This window comes from Budorcas taxicolor, chromosome 1 (assembly GCF_023091745.1).
Source record: "Budorcas taxicolor isolate Tak-1 chromosome 1, Takin1.1, whole genome shotgun sequence".
In the NCBI taxonomy this organism is placed as follows: Eukaryota; Metazoa; Chordata; class Mammalia; order Artiodactyla; family Bovidae; genus Budorcas; species Budorcas taxicolor.
The window spans coordinates 141798989-141820282 of record NC_068910.1 but is presented as its reverse complement, the minus strand read 5'-3'; the positions used below and the strand labels follow the sequence as shown (position 1 = coordinate 141820282).

General features: G+C 38.9%; 1 protein-coding gene across 1 annotated transcript in view; it reads right to left on the bottom strand.

Moving 5' to 3' along the window:
- The window catches only part of P3H2 (prolyl 3-hydroxylase 2), a 177098-nt gene that overhangs the window by 23801 nt on the left and 132003 nt on the right, over positions 1-21294 (bottom strand). The window contains exons 4-8 of the mRNA XM_052641563.1: positions 8891-9022; positions 6953-7095; positions 6059-6148; positions 4205-4245; positions 1558-1652 (exon numbers count right to left, since the gene is read on the bottom strand). Coding sequence (XP_052497523.1) covers positions 1558-1652; positions 4205-4245; positions 6059-6148; positions 6953-7095; positions 8891-9022 — 501 coding nt within the window. The remainder of the gene's footprint in view (positions 1-1557; positions 1653-4204; positions 4246-6058; positions 6149-6952; positions 7096-8890; positions 9023-21294) is intronic.

Genomic DNA, 21294 nt, shown 5'->3' with positions numbered 1-21294 from the left:
AGTGTACTTAATTTAGACCTTATTTTGATCTCCAGTGACTGCACAGAGGCTTTCAAGTAGTTTCCCAGAGAACATTCTAAGATCCTAAGATTAGCTCATTCAACTTCAGAAATGATAGAGTTTGATAACCCAGTCAGTCATGACCTTGCTCCTTCCTGTGTAGGCTTCTGTTCTGCTCTTCCCACTAGCTTTCCTAGTCAGTTTCTGGACATCAGATCCCCTGGTAGCCAGGTGAAGGGGCAGGGGAGAAAATGCTCTGCAATTTGGCGACTGTCCTAAAGTTTCCCAAACTTTTACAGTAAAGTGCCCGGCTTACTGGCATGCGCTTCCTGGGTGATTTCTCAGCTCTAAAAGCAGCGTAAACTCTGGCTGACCATGAAGCTCCCTGGCACTTGTAAAACAGCCTGGGCTTCGTGGCCACAAACTGAGGTCCAGGTCAGATTAGATGAGCATATTATCCTGTTTACTGCCTCAAACTGACTTGGAAGCTGAGGAAGGAAAAGGGCTGGGCAATGTGAGAGGTGCACAGAGCCAGATGTTTTCAAATCAGCTAGAGGAAACGTGCTGCCAGCTCATCTGTTAGGGAAAGGAGGACTGTACTTCTTCTCCATGCAGGTTTTTGAAAACTTCTTATCTTGCAATTATTTAATCAATGGGGGATACATTTTGGATATCTAGACATTTCTATGTTCCATCATCAGATGAGAAAATGAGATTTGGATTCAAAATCCTCCTCATGCTCATACGAGCTCTGGGGCTTTGAATGGGTGAGTAAGTCTCTGTGACCCTCAGCTTTCTTGCTTGTGAAGTGGGGGACACTTGTCTCACAGGAGATGCTACTGGTATTAAAATGAATTGTATATAAATTTTCTGGGGAAATTGGGAAACATATAGAGGTAGTAAAAACTGTAAAGGATTGCTACTGTCGTTTGTACTACACTTGCCAATAATTTATGATAACAATAATGTTTAACTCTATTTAAAAACTACTTTTGGCAACACTCCACCTATGTCTCCATTCATTCTGAAGTTATGCAGGTAGACATCTAATATCCTGTTCTTTCCTTCTCAATGCTTTTGTGGCCTTTGCTGTATCCACTGGAATGGCTCCCTCCATACTTCTGTCAATCCAATCTAAATTCTACTGATTTATCAAAGCCCTGATCAGATATATGCCTTGAGGATCTTAGGTTAACTAATCCATTATCTCTGTGACCTGTCTCTTCAAGTTCCTCCCAATGCACAGTCTATTCTGTGAGTTTAGCACTCACCTGCCATGTGAGAGAGGCAAGACAGGTAACCTCTGCAAGCCTGGGGTACTCAGCTAAGGACTACACAATCATAGAGTCCCTGCCTAGCTCACAGGACTCCTGTGAGTGAATTTGGAAGCCCTTTTGGTGAAAATCAAAGGTATTAATATACACACCTGAGACATTCTTGCTACAATTTGCTTTCAGAATTTTATGAACTGGAGTGGTTTAGTCCTTTCTTCATTTTTCAGTGAAGATGTATTCTGCCCTGTTCTGGGTAAGAACTGGCCTCGTCAACACTACTTACCCTCTCTCAGGTCTCGGTCTATCTTGGGCAATGACTTTTTCCCCATTGACAATCCATGAACTTCTGCCGCCTCCACATTCACTCCTGAAGGGACCCTGCCCATTAAAAAAAAAAAAAATGTTGATATTTGGCAGAAATCAACACAATTCTGCAAAGCAGCTATCCTGTAATTAACAAATTTAAAAGTTAAAGAAGTTTAAATAGCAATATCCTATTGAATAAAATTGTTCAAAGGCAAAGGATACCTTACCCAAGTAGTCTATACCTTCATACATTTATATCATACGTAAGTCCCCATCTTTCAAGATCAAATTAGATGTCATTGCTTCCATGAAGCTCTTCTCTATTTCCCCAAAGAATGTGCTCCATTTCACTTCTCTAAATCTTCTTCGCAACCTTTATATTCCTTGTATCCATAATGTAACTCCTTGACATTAGACTTTGAAAACCAACACAGCAGGAAAAAAAAAAGATTGTGTACATGTTTATAATGCTAGGATCACTGTGTGTATAATGCTCAATGTGTTCTATGTCTTGAACATAGAACAATGATCAAACTGACATAAATCATGTTTGAGTGTAGTGGGTCTTGAATTTTCCAAGAAAGAAGACACAAATCTGTGTCAAACTTTGTAAACACACTCATGATAGCATGTGATCAAACTGACATGATCATGAACAATGATGATCAATGAACAATGATCAAACTGACATAAATCATGTTTGAGTGTAGTGGGTCTTGAATTTTCCAAGAAAAAAGACTCAATTCTGTGTCAAACTTTGTAAACACACTCATGATAGCATGTTGCCGTTTCAATATACACAAATTGAGCAAATCCAAATATGCATATAGCATTCTTGGATATCTTGAAAAAATTTGAGGCTACCCGGGGGTTGAGCCTGGTGTGTTGTAGTTCACATGGTCGTAGAGAGTGGGACACGACTTGGCTGCTGAATAACGAGGGTTGAGCTCTTGAATCTTAGAGGAAGACCATAAGATTTTGAATAAGAAGATCTGGATCTGCCAGTCAGTCCTTTGTGCTGAGACACTGAGTCTGAGTCCTTTGCCCTGTCAGGGCCTCAGTTTTTTGATTTTGATAATAGTCTGGACTTCATGATCTTGTGGATTAAGAATGTATGTGCTGACTCTGACTCTCTGTGACTCCATGGACTATAGCCCACCAGGCTCCTTTGTCCATGAAATTTTCCAGGCAAGAATATTGGAGTGGGTTGCCATTTCCTATTCTAGGGGATCTTCCTGACGTAGGGGTTGAACCTGCTTCTCTTGTGTTTCCTGCATTGGCAGGCAGATTCTTTACCATCTGAGTCACCAGGGAAGTCCTAAGATAGCTGAGTGCATATCAAAGGAATGATTTCAATGAGCCCAGGCACTTCCATCTTCCCAAACAAAGGAAAATGCTAAATTAACTTGAGGTGTTTTTCTTTAACAGTTGTTTTTTGATGTTCTGACAACCTGGTTTTTATAACAAAACTCCTATATATCCTGGTTCCTCTCTTAGCTCTTTGGAGTAGTCCCTCAGAGCAATTTTAGAGTCTGTATCCTGGGCTTGCAGTCTTCAGAAAATTTGCTGAATAAAACATAACTTTCAACTTTCAGATTGCATTTTTTTTTCAGTTGACAAAATCAAACATATAAGTCCAACATTTTATGAGTCCTCGAACTTCTTGGAATATGTACATTTTTGACATCTATCATTTTTAAAAAACGCATTTATTCATTTCTGATTGAGTTCATGACACTTAATATTTTAGCTTGCAGGAAAACTTTCTAAGTGTGATGCTTTCAAATAAATGCAGTGAGAAAATTCTGCATTAAGAAGATAATTTTGTTGCTTTCTTTCCTATTAATAAATCAAAAACAGCATCCAACTTTCTCTGATTTAGAGTCATAGAATGTTTAGCTATCAGAGATTACCTGATTCAATCCATTCACATAAGGAAAAACAGGAGACCCAGCTTTGTCTTTTGTTTGTTTAGTCGCAAGTCATATCCAACTCTTTTGCAACCGGATGGACTGTAGCCCGCCAGACTCCTCTGTCCATGGGATTTCTCAGGCAAGAATACTGGAGTAGGTAGCCATTCCCTTCTCCAGGGAAACTTCCTGACCCAGGGATCTAACCTGAGTCTCTTGTATTAGCAAGCAGATTGTTTACCACTGAGCCACCAGAAAAGCCCAGAGACTCAGAGAGGAAGATAAATTATTTACGGTCCCTCAGTCTTGCCTGGAAAATCCCATGGACGGAGGAGCCTGGAAGGCTGCAGTCCATGGGGTCGCTGAGGTCAGACACGACTGAGCGACTTCACTTTCACTTTTCACTTTCATGCATTGGAGAAGGAAATGGCAACCCACTCCAGTGTTCTTGCCTGGAGAATCCCAGGGACAGGGGAGCCTGGTGGGCTGCCGTCTATGGGGTCGCACAGAGTCGGACACAACTGAAGTGACTTAGCAGCAGCAGCAGAAATAAGAGGAAGAGCTGGGGCCAGAATGCAGAATTTCTAATTCCCAGTTCAAAGCTCTTTCAATTATGTCCTGTTGCCTATTCCCTAGAGCCAAAGTTCTTTATGATAAACATAATTCCAAGTGTTTCGTCTCTTCAGAAATAAACATTCTATATGGAGAACTCACCTGTTCTCATCTTGTCTTCCTCCATAACGAATCCAATAATTCTGTTTTAAATTAAAAAAAAAAAACTTGGTGGTTTTGTCACTAAAATTCCATGTATAGAAATAACATAAAATAAAACACTCAAAAGACCTAAAATATTAGAAAACTTGCATATTATATAAAGCTATAATATACTTATTTATTTTAAAAGTTTAATGAAAGGGAAGGCTAAGGTTGATGCAATTTTGGCAAAGACAAATGGATTAAAAAAAAAATAGCATGGAATTAGCCTAGGCATCCACCTTTTTGGCAAAGAAAGTTATTTAGAATTTGGTGGCAGGAAGACACTTATAAAATCATTAAGTACAACTCCTATCCCTTTTATAAATAAATGAAACAAAAAAATTTAGTTTGGTTAATCATCTGTATAGGATCATTTCCTAGGGTCATTTACGATAACATAACTTTCACACATAGCAAGTAAGACTGGAGATAAACATATTAGAAATGTACATTAAAATCATCTTAATTCTGAAAATGTGCTAATAAAAATATAAAGAAAAAGAGATGAAAAAATGTATTAGATATAGGATATATTATAAATAGTGCTTTTTAAATAGTATTAACATGTAAATATATAAATTACTTGTATAATAACCAACAGATAACAGAACAAAATACATGTTCAGGTAATTCAAATAAGAGGGAAAATAATCAATAATTATTTGTGAAAATTGATTTTTGCTGGTCATCAAAGGAACATAAATTAAAACAATAGTGATGCACTATTTTGTACACAATATATTAGGAATGTGAACGATTTTAAGATGTTATTTCTCTGCTGAGATGGTCAGGGTAAACTATACCATACACTTTATGTATCCTTAAGAATAATAAAGGTAGCAGAAAACTCTCTTAGAAAAACAATCTCAAAACTTTAAACCTTCTCATATCTTTTGTTGACAGAGTTATCCCACTTCTGGGAATTTATTCTATGGATATATAGTTCAATAGAACAAAAATACTTAATGCACTAATTTTGACAGGAAAAAAGGCAAACCAACTGTTTAGCAAAAGGAAAATAATTAATTTCTTTATTTTACATCAATTGTTGTCATTTAGTTGCTAAGTTGTATCTGACTCTTTGCAACTTCATGGACTGTAGCCCGTCAAGCTCCTCTGTCCATGGAATTTCCAAGCAAGAATGTTGGAGTGGGCTGCCATTCCCTTCTCCAGGAATGATCTTCCTGACCCAGGGATCAAACTCGTGTCTCCTGCCTTAGGCAGATTCTTTACCACAGAACCACTGGGGAAGTGCAACACCAACAATAGTTGTAACTAAAAATAATTTTGAAAGGTATAATGATATAGAAATTGCTTATGCTATCTTAAAGATCAGAACAGAAATCTGTCTATACTATGGCATTAGTTCTACAAAAGGAATATATTCCTATGACTAATATTTAAAATGCAACATGGACAAGTGGAGAAAGACCAGCATGATGGGTAGTACAATTGTGTTTGATTTTGTTTTTTCAGTCTTTTTAATTTTTGAAATGTTTAAAAGAAAATACAAAATGTGCAGAAGTTAGGAAATAAAACAATCCTGAGGCAAACACATCATGTATAAAACACTTTTTTCCCATGCAAATATATTTGCTTTGACTTTAGTGCTCAGTGACATGGAAATCTATTAAAGTTTGTTAAAAGTTCATCACATATACAGAGTAAACACCCTCTGCTCCCAGTTTTATTTTTAACACAAAGTTGGGGGTTAGAATCATCAACAAATGAGTCTGGGGAGTAAAATTATAAGTAAGAAGTACTCTGAAGAGTTCTTTTAAATAACTGTTCCTCTCTTCTCTTTGCTCTTACTGGTTCAGTGTAAGAAAATCCCAGACCCTCTGCAGCTGATTTTATTAGTTCTGATTCCAGTTTATGTCGCTTCACAAACATCGCCAAATCCTATAGAAAAAGGGAAAGAAAACGTATATTCAAATAACAATTAAAGGTTAAATGTATGTTTAAATAACACTTAAGGTATGATTAATGTTCAAAGCAGAGACATTACTTTGCCAACAAAGGTCCCTCTAGTCAAGTCTTTCGTTTTTCCAGTAGTCATGTATGGATGTGAGAGTTGGACTATAAAGAAAGCTGAGCGCTGAAGAATTGATGCCTTTGAACTGTGGTGTTGGAGAAGACTCTTAAGAGTCCCTTGGACTGCAAGGAGATCCAACCAGTTAATCCTAAAGAAAATCAGTCCTGAATGTTCATTGGACAGACTGATGTTGAAGCTAAAACTCATTTGAAAAGACCCTGATGCTGGGAAAGATTGAAGGTGAGAGGAGAAGGGGATGACAGAGGATGAGATGGTTGCATGGCATCACCGACTCAATGGACATGAGTTTCAGTAAACTCTGGAAGTTGGTGATGGACAAGGAGGCCTGGCAGTCCACGGGGTCGCAAAGAGTCGGATACGACTGAGCAACTGAACTGAATGTTCAGGTGGAAGTATTTTTCTTTAGACAGTAAGAAATGAGCTAAAAAATATCCACAGCTTCAAAAAGTTATCTCTCTTTCCAAAGATTTGACAAGCTAGCATGTGTGTGAAATACAGGCTTTTATGACTAATATTTACAGTTAGAAAGAATTGAATCATAGAACCTTTACTCCGTCGTTCGCTATCTTTAAAAGAAATGCTATATTTTTGCCGGCTCTCCCCAGAGCACCCAGCAGGATAAAGAGTTTCTTCTCAGACATGGGTCTCACCTCTCTGGCCTCGACAGATGCTGGGTCAGTGCTGCCGTCCAGTAGAGCCTCATAGTAATCCACATTGTTGAGGACATCCTCGTCATCCGGATGCAGCAGAAGATAGGCCTTGGCACACTCCAAGGCTTTTACATATTCACCTACTGAAAAACCCAGGAGTCGGGGCATTAGAGTCAGCCGAGACTTTTATACAAGATTTTTAAGAGATATGTCAACATGTCTATGAAAGTCAGCGTTAAGTGATCAAAACAGGGAAGGTTCTACCTCCTGTACAGCCCAGGGACTTCTACCCAACACTCTGTAATAATCTGTACGGGAAAACACTCTGAAAAAGAGCAGATATATGTATACGCATAATTGAAACACTTTGCTGTTCACCTGAAACTAACACAACATTGCAATCAACTGTGCTCCAAGATAAAATAAACCTTAAAAGAGGGAAGATACTGTGAAGTTGCAAAAACAGTTGCAGATGAGAGGAAGGCTGTGATTTCAGATTCCAAAAGTACTAATTTTGGTCTGCTACACTGCTTGACGTCTTCAACAAATTATCAAAAGCCTACACCCAAAAATGTTTGTTGGCAATTTATATTATTTAATCTTGAGCAGAAAATTTGGAGTTAATTCTGATGTCTGTACTGAATTTGAAAACATGATACCTAAGACCAACTTCAGCAATCCAAAATCTAGTAATTGCTTTTAACCATAAGGTACTCACTCTCTCTCTATTTCTCAATAGGATAAATGGAAATTAAAACTTTATGGAGATATCAGTTTTCACCTAATATAAGATTTGGGAATATCTAAAAATTTGATAATATATTTTGTTGCTGAGCAATGAAAAAGATAGTCCATGTGGAGGAAAAATCGGCAACATCTGTCAAAGTTACGAACGAATAAACAGTTTGATGCAGCAACTGTACTTTGGGGAATGTATTCTATACATGTCCATGTGCAAATGTAAGTGACTTGCATATAATATTTATTTGATCACTGATTGTAAGAGTAAAATATTACAAACAAAATAATGCTCATCACTAAGGAGACACATGAAATAAATTACACTACGATGATAACCAGATATAAATATGAAAAATTAATAATGAAGTTCTTTATGTATTGAAACAACTAGATTGAACCAAATAAAACTGCCAAAACTTGACCATTTTTAATCAAGCAAAAGGGAATTTCATAAGTCCAGTTTAACAAAAAATATCTGATACGTATTGTTAAGTGAAGAAAACAATGTAGTTGTTGAGTTGTTGTGAAGTCACTCAGTCGTGTCCGACTCTTTGTGACCCCATGGACTGTAGCCCACCAGGCTCCTCCATCCATAGAATTTTCTAGGCAAGAGTACTGGAGTGGGTTGCCATTTCCTTCTCCAGGGGATCTTCCCAACCCAGGGATCGAACCCGGGTCTCCCACATTGCCGGCAGACGCTTTACCGTCTGAGCCACCAGGGAATGTAAGGGCAAGTATAAGTAATGCATTATCTTCTATTTATAAGAGGAAAACATAAGTCAGAGACTGTGCTTGTGTGTATGTGTGTGTGTGATGTTTCTGTATAAAATTTTGGAAGAGTAAATAAGAAACTGTGGATTGTAGGATCTGAAATTAGGTTGTGGGGAAAAGAAATAGAGAAGCTTTTAAATATTTAGTCTTTAAAGCCTGTGAGTATATTATTTTTAAAATTAAATTTAAAAATCACATGAAATAGCAACGTAGTATAACGTTCAGGGCATTGTCCCATTCGTGCACCTGTCGTTCCACCTTCTGCTCTTGTTCTGAGCTGCAGTGACATGAGGTGACAGAGAAAATGCATCCACTCCTATCTCTTGATTACAATGAGGAAGGCAGAGGACCAACTCACAATTCGATGTCTGTTATGGTAAGCCACACCCCTCCCTTAGCGGTCTTCACAGATAATCCATGCTTTACCTCGATAGTAGGCAAACTGTAGGTAGTCATAGTGCAGGGGAAGAAAGTTCTCGATTGGCGAGAGGCGGCCGGGGCGAGTGGCAAGTTCTCTCACACATTCATGCTGACAAACCAGCACCTGCATATAGTGATCTGGAAAACAAGAGCCGGGATGTGGGTCCCCCTCCACTGCTCAATAACCAGGCTTCACAGTGAGTGCCATGGCCACACTTGGTGCTCTAACCACACACTCTGAGAGCAATATCATCATTACTATTATTATTCTCACTTATGACCAGAGGTTGTTGTCACAGCAAAAAGAAAGTAAGTGACTTGCCAAAGCTTCCTAACCAGTGATCACTAGACTAATTACTGCTGCTGCTGCTAAGTCGCTTCAGTCGCGTCCGACTCTGTGCGACCCCATAGACGGCAGCTCACCAGGCTCCCCCGTCCCTGGGATTCTCCAGGCAAGAACACTGGAGTGGGTTGCCATTTCCTTCTCCAATGCATGAAAGTGAAAAGTGAAAAGGAAGTCGCTCAACGTGTCCGACTCTTAGCGACCCCATGGACTACAGCCTACCAGGCTCCTCCGTCCATGGGGTTTTCCAGGCAAGAGTATTGGAGCGGATTGCCATTGCCTTCTCCGAGTCTAATTACTAGTAGACTCCAAATCTTCTGGTTCCCAATCTTACCTCCATACATCCCTCTTTCTTTCTGTGATCCTTTTCAAGGCTCCTGAAACTGACACAGGTTATCTCATCCCACCCACACCCAGCTGAGTAGTGACTTCCTTATTTAACAACTTCAGGTCTCTCTTTAGATTTAGATGGTCTGAGGCATCCTAGAGTCGTGATGGGAAGTTCAAACCCCAGTTACTTTAAGGACCAGACGAGAGAAAGGAACTACTCTGTACGTGGGGAGATCATACAGAAAAGTGAAACCACAGTGCTCCTTTTCTTGGTTAGTATTTTCAAGCAACCTTTACTAAAGGAGAAATAGAAACAACACTCCTTTACATCTATTGAGCAGGAACCAGTTCTTAGTTCAGTTCAGTTCAGTTGCTTAGTTGTGTCCAACTCTTTGCGACCCCATGAATCGCAGCGCGCCAGGCCTCCCTGTCCACCACCAACTCCTGGAATTTACCCAAACCTCATGTCCATCGAGTTGGTGATGCCATCCAGCCATCTCATCCTCTGTTGTCCCCTTCTCCTCCTGCCCTCAATCCCTCCCAGCTTTAGGTTCTTTTCCAATGAGTCAGCTCTTCACATCAGGTGGCCAAAGTATTGGAGTTTCAGCTTCAGTATCAGTCCTTCCAATGAACACCCAGCACTGATCTCCTTTAGGATGGACTAGATGGCTCTCCTTGCAGTCCAAGGTACTCTCAAGAGTCTTCTCCAACATCACAGTTCAAAAGCATCAATTCTTCTGTGCTCAGCTTTCTTCATAGTCCAACTCTCACATCCATACATGACCATTGGAAAAACCATAGCCTTGACTAGACAGACCTTTGTTGGCAAAGTAATGTCTCTGCTTTGGAATATGCTGTCTAGGTGGTCATAACTCCTTCCAAGGAGTAAGTATCTTTTAATTTCATGGCTGCAGTCACCATCTGCAGTAATTTTGGAGCCCAGAAAAATAGTCAGCCACTGTTTCCACTGTTTCCTCATCTATTTCCCATGAAGTGATGGGACCGGATTCCATGATCTTAGTTTTCTGAATGTTGAGCTTTGAGCCAACTTTTTCACTCTTCTCTTTCACTTTCCTCAGGAGGCTCTTTAGTTCTTCTTCACTTTCTGCCATAAGGGGGGTGTCATCTGTATATCTTAGGTTATTGATATTTCTCCCAGCAATCTTGATTCCAGCTTGTGCTTCCTCCAGGCCAGTGTTTCTCATGATGTACTCTGCGTATAAGTATATTAAGCAGGGTGACAATATACAGCCTTGACGTACTCTTTTTCCTACTTGGAACCAGTCTGTTGTTCCACGTCCAGTTCTAACAGTTGCTTCCTGACCTGCATACAGATGTCTCAGGAGGCAGGTCAGGTGGTCTGGTGTTCCCATCTCTTGAAGAATTTTCTAGTTTATTGCGATCCACACAGTCAAAGGCTTTGGCAAGTCAAAAAAGCAGAAATTGATGTTTTTCTGGAACTCTCTTGCTTTTTTGATGATCCAGTGGATGTTAACAATTCAAACTCTGGTTCCTCTACCTTTTCTAAAACCAGCTTGAACATCTGGATGTTCACGGTTCATGTATTGCTAAAGCCTGGCTTGGCAAAATTTAAGCATTACTTTACTAGCATGTGAGATGAGTACAATTGTGTGGTAGTTTGAGCATTCTTTGGCATTGTCTTTCTTTAGGATTGGGATGAAAACTGACTTTTCCAGTCTTATGGCCACTGCTGAGTTTTCCATATTTGCTAATACTGTTGGTGTTTTAGTAACTTGTGTCTGACTCTATGCGACCTCATAGACTGTAGCCCTCCAGTCTCCTCTGCCCATGGGATTTCCCAGGCAAGAATACTGAAGTGGGTTGCCATTTCTTTCTCCAAGGGATTGTTTCAATCCAAGATTGAACCCTCGTCTCCTGCTTGGCAGATGGGTTCTTTACTTCTGAGCCATCTGGAAAGCCCCCTAATACTATAGAAACTGGTAAAATAGGAGAAGGAGGAAAAGTAAAGAATTTGAAGGAGCACTTTGTCTCTTTCTCTTTGTTTCCCTTTCTTTGTCCCTGTTCTTGTCACTTGCAAATGGGTGGGGATCCTGAAGTGTAGCAGTTTTCATGCTCATTTTATTAACAGCTCTGGATTCTAGCTCATCCAAGCAGAAGCTAAGGAAACACAAGAGGCTGATGTCCCAGAAAGAAAACCCTTCTTATACTTCGCCCTGACTATTTTTACAATAAAGAAGGAGGCAGTCTTTTCCATTAAGAAAACAGTCCATTCATGCTTGTGCAGAGTGAGTTCTCTTGAGAATAATGATAAAACTTCCCTACTTTATTACTATATATTCTAATTCACAACTGCCTCCTTTCAAAATGCTCTCTATTAAGCAGAGTTTGGCTTATATCTGGATGACCTTGAAGACGGAACCCAAAACAAAACAGAAAGGAAATACATGCTTTGTGGTGTGTAGGACAATGTGTCAGTTCTCTAAAACCTGGCTAATCAATCCAATATAGGACAGATAATAGCATTACTTTTATCCTTTGGTTCTTAATTCCACTTCGAGGGTGTGAGGAGAAGAATGGGTTTTGTTTATTTGATTAGTATGTTGGAAACAGGGCTTATAGCTAGATATTTTATTTCCTAAAAAAATAACAAACAACTCTCAAATGTTTCTCCTAGTTTTGCTGGCCATTTGCTTTCCTCTTTACCTTGTAATACACACTACTAATTTCAAATGACAAGCAAAAGGAAAAGGTGGGAAATACACACAACACAATCTGAATGAAAGTATTTTTCAAAGCAAGGTATAAAAAGCAGCAAAATAAGAGTGGTAAAATTATATCCTTTAGGGCTTTCAGTGAACATGGCTAGCAATAAATAACTTCATTCAGAAGTCATTTGTAGTTTTCTCCAATTTGCAACATTCTTCTAAATCTAAAATTAAAAAATTCTGGCTTTCTAAATACATTCTGTAGTTTAAAAGCCAATTTTACTCTAATTGAAAATATTTTTGAATCTGATAGGAATTTACATAGAGTAATGATATCCTTTTTATTAGTTAGATTCTTTGCCTCTGTTCTATATCAAATTTTATTGTGCAATTAATATATTTTAATATGTTTGAGACTCAAGATACTTGTATGGAAATACTTTTAAAGATTTATATCTCATAATAAAGTGGATATGCTTCAAATTCCCAAGAAGACAACATATTTCTGTAACATATAATATTTGATTGAACTTGAGGGACCATGATTTTTTTTATTGCTGTTCTTTATTGGAAGTGGGGTGATGATGGTGGTAGCTGTGTAAAGTATTAATAGCCTGAGTTTGCAGACTTCTATTCTTTTCCAGCAACCAACAGCTGTGGTGACCTCAGAAAATGACAAAATGTTAATCCGTAAGAATTTGTCAGTCAATTCACTTAAACCAGATATAGGACATTGCAAGAACTGTTCATTGACCTTTGCTAGAAGCAAGTGTAGAGACGAATGTGGGCATGAAAGCAGGGCACCTATCCTTAGAAAACAGATAGTAAACTTTAATAAAGGAAATCAGTGAACTAGATAATAAACTTTAATAATGGAGTCAGTGAAATAAAATCGACTGTAGTGGGTGACTTTAACTCAGATGACCATTATATCTACTACTGGGGGCAAGACTCCCTTAGAAGAAATGGTGTAGCCCTCATAGTCAACAAAAGAGTCTGAAATGCAGTTCTTGGATGCAGTCACAAAAATAACAGAATGATCCCTGTTCATTTCCAAGGCAAACCATTCAATATCATAGTAATCCAAGTCTATACCCCAACCAGTAATGCTGAAGAAGCTGAAATCGAATGGTTCTATGAAGACCTTCTAGAACTAACAACCAAAAAAGATGTCCTTTTCATTAGAGGGGACTAGAATGCAAAAGTAGGAAGTCAACAGATATCTGGAGTAACAGGTAAATTTGGCCTTGGAGTACAAAATGAAGCAGGTCAAGGCTAACAGAGTTTTGCCAAGAGAATGCACGGGTCATAGCAAACACCCTCTTCCAACAACACAAGAGAAGACTCTACACATGGACATCACCAGATGGTCAACACTGAAATCAGATTGATCATATTCTTTGCAGCAAAATATGGAAAAACTCTATACAGTCAGCACAAACAAGACCTGGAGCTGACTGTGGCTCAGATCATGAACTCCTTATTGTAAAATTCAGACTTAAATTCAAGAAAGCAGGGAAAGTCACTAGACCATTCAGGTATGACCTAAATCAAATCCCTTATGGAGTGGAAGTGACAAACAGATTCAAGAGTTTATATCTGATAGACAGAGTGCCTGAAGAACTATGGACAGAAGTTCAGGACAAGGCCCAGGAGGCCGTGATCAAGACCATCCCCAAGAAAAGGAAGTGCAAAAAGGCAAAATGGTTGTCTGAGGAGGCCTTACGAATGCTTGAGAAAAGAAGAGAAGCTAAAGGGAAAGGAGAAAAGGAAATATATACCCATTTGAATGAAGAGTTCCAAAGAATAGCAAGGAGAGATAAGAAAGCCTTCCTCAGCGATCAATACAAAGAAATAGAGGAAAACAATAGAATGGGAAAGACTAGAGATCTCTTCAGGAAAATTAGAGATACCAAGGGAATATTTCACGCAAAGATGGGCATAATAACAGACCTAACAGAAGCAGAAGATAATAAGAAGAGGTGGCAAGAATACACAGAAGAACTATACAAAAAGATCTTCAGAACCCAGATATACATGATAGTGTGATCGTTCACTGAGAGCCAGACATCCTGGAATGCAAAATCAAGTGGGCCTTAGGAAGCATCACTATGAACAAAGTGAGTAGAGGTGATGGAATTCCAGTAGAGCTATTTCAAATCCTGAAAGATGATGCTATTAAACTGCTGCAATTCAATATGCCAGCAAATTTGGAAAATTCAGCAGTGGCCACAGGACTGGAAAAGGTCAGTTTTAATTTCAATCCCAAAGAAAGGCAATGCCAAAGAATGTTCAAACTACCGCACAATTGCACTCATCTCACACACCAGCAAAGTAATGCTCAAAATTCTCCAAGCCAGGCTTCAGCAGTACGTGAACTGTGGACTTCCAGATGTTCAAGCTGGATTTAGAAAAGGCAGAGGAACCAGAGATCAAATTGCCAACATCCGTTGGATCATGGAAAAAGCAAGAGAGTTCCAGAGAAAATATCTACTTCTGCTTTACTGAAAATTCCAAAGCCTTTGACTGTGTGGATCACAAGAAACTGTGGAAAATTCTTCAAGAGATGGGAATACCAGACCGCCTGACCTGCCTCCTGAGAAATCTGTATGCAGATCAGGAAGCAACAGTTAGAACTGGACATGGAACAACAGACTGGTTCCAAATCAGGAAAGGAGTACATCAAGGCTGTATAATGTCATCCTGCTTATTTAACTTATATGCAGAGTACATCATGTGAAATGCTATGAAGCACAAGCTGGAATCAAGATTGACGGGAGAAATATCAATAACCTCAGATATGCAGATGACACCACCCTTATGGCAGAAAGTGAAGAAGAACTAAAGAGCCTCTTGATAAAAGTGAAAGAAGAGAGTGAAAAAGCTGGCTTAAAACCCAACATTCAGAAAACTTAGATCATGGCATCTGGTCTCATCACTTCATGGCAAATAGATGGGGAAACAATGGAAACAATGTGAGACTTTATTTTGAGGGGCTTCAAAAATCACTGTAGATGGTGACTGCAGCCATGAAATTAAAGTACCCTTGCTCCTTAGAAGAAAAGCTATGACCAACCCAGACAGCATATTAAAAAGCAGAGACTTTGCCAACAAAGTTCCATCTAGTGAAAGCTATGTTTTTTCCAGCAGTCATGTATGGATGTGAGAATTGGAGTATAAAGAAAGCTGAGCCCAGAAAAATTGATGCTTTTGAACTTTGGTGTTGGAGAAGATTCTTGAGAGTTCCATGGACTGCAAGGAGATCCAACCAGTCTATCCTAAAGGAAATCAGTCCTGAATATTCACTGGAAGGACTGATACTGAAGCTGAAACTCCAAAACTTTGGCCACCTGATGCGAAGAACTGACTCATTTGAAAAGACCCTGATGCTGGGAAAGATTGAAGGTGGGAGGAGAAGGGGATGACAGAGGATGAGATGGTTGGATGGCATCACCAACTCAATGGACATGAGTTTGAGTAAGCTCCAGGAGTTGCTGATGGACAGGGAAGTCTGACATGCTGCAGTCTATGGGGTCATAAAGATTCAATCATGACTGAGCAAGCAAACTGAACTGAATAAAGGAAAAGCCTGCCCATTCTCAAATAAAAAAAATTAAGTTAAAAGAATATTCAACACTTGAAATATGAAGCACACATAAACTGACACTCAAGTGAGCAGTACTTTCAAAAATGCAGGTAAATGGCTCTGGCAGAGCGCAGGAAAAGAAAACATTTTGAGGAAAATTTCCCAACAATTCTGCATTGATTTTAAATAAATTGAGTTGATTTTGGGTAACAGAATGTGTACGTAAGAAGTCACTTTGCAAATGATATATTTACAACTAGATGAATATATAAAGATGTGATATATATATCACATGTATGTCATATATATATATATATATATATATATATATATCTCCTGTGCAATATTACTCAGCCCTTAATCATAGAAAGAATGAAATTTTGCTAATAGCAACACCTGGATGGACCTAGAAAGTATTATTCTCCTAAGTTAGACACAGAAAGATCAATATTGTATGGTTTCACTTATACGTGCAATCCAAAAAGAAAATAAATATACAAATATAACAAAATAGAAACAAAGTTATAGAAAACAAAGAGGCCAGTGGGTCAGGGGTAGAAGGCAGATAGGTGAGGGAGGTTAAGATATACAAACTTACAGTTGCAAAATAAATGAGTCATGGGGCTGAAATGTACAGTATGGGGAATATGGCCAACAAATATGTAATATCTTTGTAGGCCCCTTCATGTATCACAACTTTGTCATGGCCAAGGGGCTTGTGTAACTCAACGAAGCTATGAGCCATGTCGTGCAGGACAACCCAAGACAGATGACTCATAGTGAAGAGTTTCGACAAAATATGGTCCACTGGAGAAGGAAACAGCAACCCATACCAGTATTTTTGCCTGAAGAGCCCCATGGACAGTATGAAAAGGCAAAAAGATATGACAGAGGTTAAGAAGAAGTGGCAAGAATACAAAGAAGAACTATATAAGAAAGGTCTTAATGACCTGGATAACCAGGATGGTGTGGTCACTCACCTAGAGCCAGACATCCTGGAATGTGAAGCCAAATGGGCCTTAGAAAGCGTTACTACAAACAAAGCTAGTGGAGGTGATGGAATTCCAGCTGAGCTATTTCAAATCCTAAAAGATGATGCTGTTAAAGTGATGCCTAAAATATGTCAGCAAATTTGGACGACTCAGCACTGGCCACAAGACTGAAAAGGGTCAGTTTTCATTCCAATCCCAAAAAAAGCAATGCCAAAGAATGTTGAAACTACTATACAGTTGTGCTTATTTCATGTGCTAGCAAGTTCATGCTCAAAATCCTTCAAGCTAGGCTTCAGCAATATGTGAACCAAGAACTTCCAGATGTGCAAGCTGAATTTTGAAGAAGCAAAGGAACCAAAGATCAAATTGCCAACATTCATTGGATCACAGAAAATGGAATTTCCAAAAAAATATCTACTTCTGCGTCATGACTATGCTTAAGTCTTTGACTGTGTGGATCACAACAAATTGTGGAAAATTCTTAAAGAGGTGGCAGTACCAGACCGTCTTAGCTGCCTCCTAAGAAAACTGTATGCAGGTCAAGAAGCAACGCTAGAATTGGACACAGAACAATGGACTGGTTCAGACTTGGGAAGGGAGTATAACAAGGCTATATACTCTCACTCTGTTTATTTAACTTCTGTGCAGAATGTATCATGTGAAATGCCGGGCTGGAATCAAGATTGCCCAGGGGAGAAACAGCAACAATCTCAGATATGCAGAAAATAACAGCAAAAGTTAAGAGGAACTAAAGAGCTTCTTGATGAAGGTGAAAGAAGAAAGTGGAAAAGCTGACTTGAAACCCAACATTAAAAAACCTAAAATCATGGCATCCAGTCCCATCGTTGTTATTGTTGTTCAGTGACTAAGTCATGTCCGACTCTTTGCAACCCCATGGACTACAGCACATCAGGCTTTCCTGTCCTCCACCATCTCCCAGAGTTTGTTCAAACTCATGTCCATTGAGTCAGTGATTCTATCTAAACATCTTATCCTCTGCCATCCCCTTTTCCTCCTGACTTCAATCTTTCCCAGAATCAGAGTCTTTTCCAATGAGTCAGCTCTTCACATTAGGAGGCCAAAGTACTGGAGTTTCAGCTTCAACATCAGTCTTTCCAATGAATATTCAGGGTTGATTTATTTTAAGATTTACTGGTTTGATTCCTCTTGTAGTGCAAGGGACTCTCAAAGGTCTTCTCCAGCATCACAATTCAAAAGCATTAGTTATTCAGAGCTCAGCCTTCTTTATGGTCCAACTCTCACCTCTGTACATGACTACTGGAAAAGTCATAGGTTTGACTACAGGGGCCTTTGTTGGCAAAGTGATGTCACTGCTTTTTAATAGGCTGTCTAGGTTTGTCCTTCCAAAGAACAAGTGTGTTTTAATTCCATGACCACAGTCAATGTCAGCAGTGATTTTGGAGCCTGAGGGGGGATGAAAAAATGTCACTGCTTCCACTTTTTCCCCTTCTATTTGCCATTAAGTGTTGGGAACAGATACCATGATCTTAGATTTTTGATGTGAATTTTAAGCCAGATTTTTCACTCTCCTCTTTCATCCGCATCAAAAGGCTCTTTAATTCCTCTTTACTATCTGCCATTAGAAAGGTATCATCTGCATATCTGAGGTTGTTGACATTTCTCCTAGCAATCTTGATACCAGCCTATATCAAATAGAGGTTGTATCAAATAGCCTATATGGCAAATAGAAAAGGAAAAACATGGAAACAGTGACAGATCTTATTTTCTTGGGCTCTAAAATCATAGCAGACCATGACTTCAGCCATAAAACTAAGCAAAGGAGACATGGATGTAAAGAACAGACTTTTGGACTCAGTGGGAAAAGGCAAGGGTGGGATGACTTGAGAGAATAGCATTGAAACATGTATATTACCGTATATAAAATAGATGACTAGTATAAATTTGATGCATGAAGCAGGACACCCAAATTCAGTGCTCTGGGAGAACCCAGAGCGATAGGGCATGGAGGGAGGTTAGAGAGGGGTTCAGGATGTGTGGGATGCATGTATACTTGTGGCAATTCATGTTGATGTATGGCAAAAACCATCATGATATTGTAAAGTAATTATCCTCTAATTAAAATAAATTGATTTAAAAAAACAAACACTTGCTCTTTGCAAGAAAAGCCATGACAAAACTAGACAGCTATTAAAAATCAGAGACATTACTTTGCCGACAAAGTTCCATATAGTAAAAGCTATGATGTGAGTTGGTCTATAAAGAAGGCTGAATGCTAAAGAACTGATGCTTGTAAATGGTGTTGCTGGATAAAACTTTTGAGAGTCCCTTTGACTGCAAGGAAATACAACTACTCAATCCTAAAGGAAATCAATCCTCAGTATTCACTGGAAGGACTGAAAGCATTGCTGAAGCTGAAGCTCCAGTACTTTGGCCACCTGATGTGAAAAGGCAAGTCATTGGAAAAGACTGACTGATGCTGGGAAAGACTGAAGGTAAAAGGAGAAGGGGGTGGCAGAGCATGAGATGGTTAGTGGTTAGACAGCATCACTGACTCAATGGACAGGAGTTTGAGCAAACTCTGGAAGATAGTGGAAGACAGAGGAGCCTGGAATGCTACAGTCCATTGGGTTGCAAAGAGTCACAATGTAGTGACTGAACAACAATAATCTTTGTATCATGACATATTATAACTAGATTTATTATGGCTATCAGTTTGAAATGTGTAGGCATGTACATTTCTACAATGTAAAAAAATTGCCAGTCCATGTCCGACCCAGGATACAGCATGCTTGGGGCTGGTGCACGGTGATGACCCAGAGAGATGTTATGGGGAGGGAGGTGGGAGGGGGGTTCATGTTTGGGAATGCATGTACACCCATGGTGGATTCATGTCAATGTATGGCAAAACCAATACAGTATTGTAAAGTAAAATAAAGTAAAAATAAAAATTAAGAAAAAAAAAGGCCAAACAAATGCAAATTGATTTCCAGTTTACTTCCTAGTCTAAATTTTGATAGACATTTCCTAATTATCCCACTAAGAAACCTCAACACTTTGACTTATATTTTCACAAATACAGAGTATTATTAGCCCTTTTAATGTCTGCAATATGATTGATGGATGTATCATCTCCTCCCTTCTTTCCCTCATCCTTTTCTTCCTTCCTCCCATTCATTTAACAAATATTCACTGAACACCTGCTATTTGCCAGTCACTGTAAGTAGGCCATGGAGAAGGAAATGGCAACCCACTCTAGTATTCTTTCCCGGGAAATCTCATGGACAAAGGAGCTTGGTGGGTGACAGACCATGGGGTCACAAGAGTCGGACATGACTTAGCAACTAAACCACCACTAGCATAAGTAGGCACTGAGGATTAAGTACTTAAGAAGACTGGACAATAGCCAAGTGATAGAAAATATTTTCAATTTCCTATAAGTGGAAATGAGTATGGCATACCCTAGGAATTAAAAGAAGTACAGCAGGAGTGGCTTAAAGAGGGAAAAAGAGAGGAAGAAAATGTATACTATTATGCAGTGATGAAAGTCTTTGTTAAAGGTTTTGGATTTCAAGTGCAATGGAAGCCACTAGGGATGTCAGTATGTCTATAAGCAGAATTCCCGTTTTTTGAAACCTGTCCTGTCTGCTCTACAGAATAAAACTGATCAGAACATGAGGACCAGGAGGGAGGCGATCACAGCAGATTAGTTAAAATACACTGCTGATGTGAGCCAGAAAAGTAGCGAAAGGAGAGGAAAGAGTTAGGAAATCTTAAATGCTATTAGGAAGCAACCTCCATCAAAGTTTAGTAACAAGTGGGAGGGGAATGAATAGGAATTGAAGGAAAGGTGGGAGTTAAAGATATCTAGGGCTTTGGTTTGAGCTACTAGATGAGTGATGTTTTCGATGAAGACAGAAAACACTGGAAGTTACGGAAAGCAAATTGACTTTATTAATTTGGATTTCTATGAGTCTATGTGCAGGTGAACATTGTTTTTCATGCTTTTATAACTTGGAACATAGTATACACTCAACAAATATGCATTAAAGATTTATTATTGACTAAATAAACTTTGTCAATTTTCAGCTGTGTAGATCTTCAAAGTATGGGCTTCAGAGTGAGAAAATCCTAGGATTGATTCTCAGCTTCACCTTAATCCCATTACTTAATCTTTCTGAGGTCTAAATTCCTCATTTAAAAGGGGAGAAGAGGGTGAATAACAATACCCACAGGGAGTTGTTTAGAGGATTAAAAGAAATATAAAAGTGACATAACTATATAAAATATATACTGCAACTGCTAAAAAATGTTGCTTATTGTTATTACTACCAACAAGCAAAGATAAACTGTTACTAATAATAATTCACAGACTGTTTAAATATTAGTGATATTAACTGTTTACCTATAAACATTTTGCAACTTTTCCACTTACCATTAAAAGTCAACTTGATTTATAATATCTTTCGTATTTATCAGTCTTTTAAATGCTA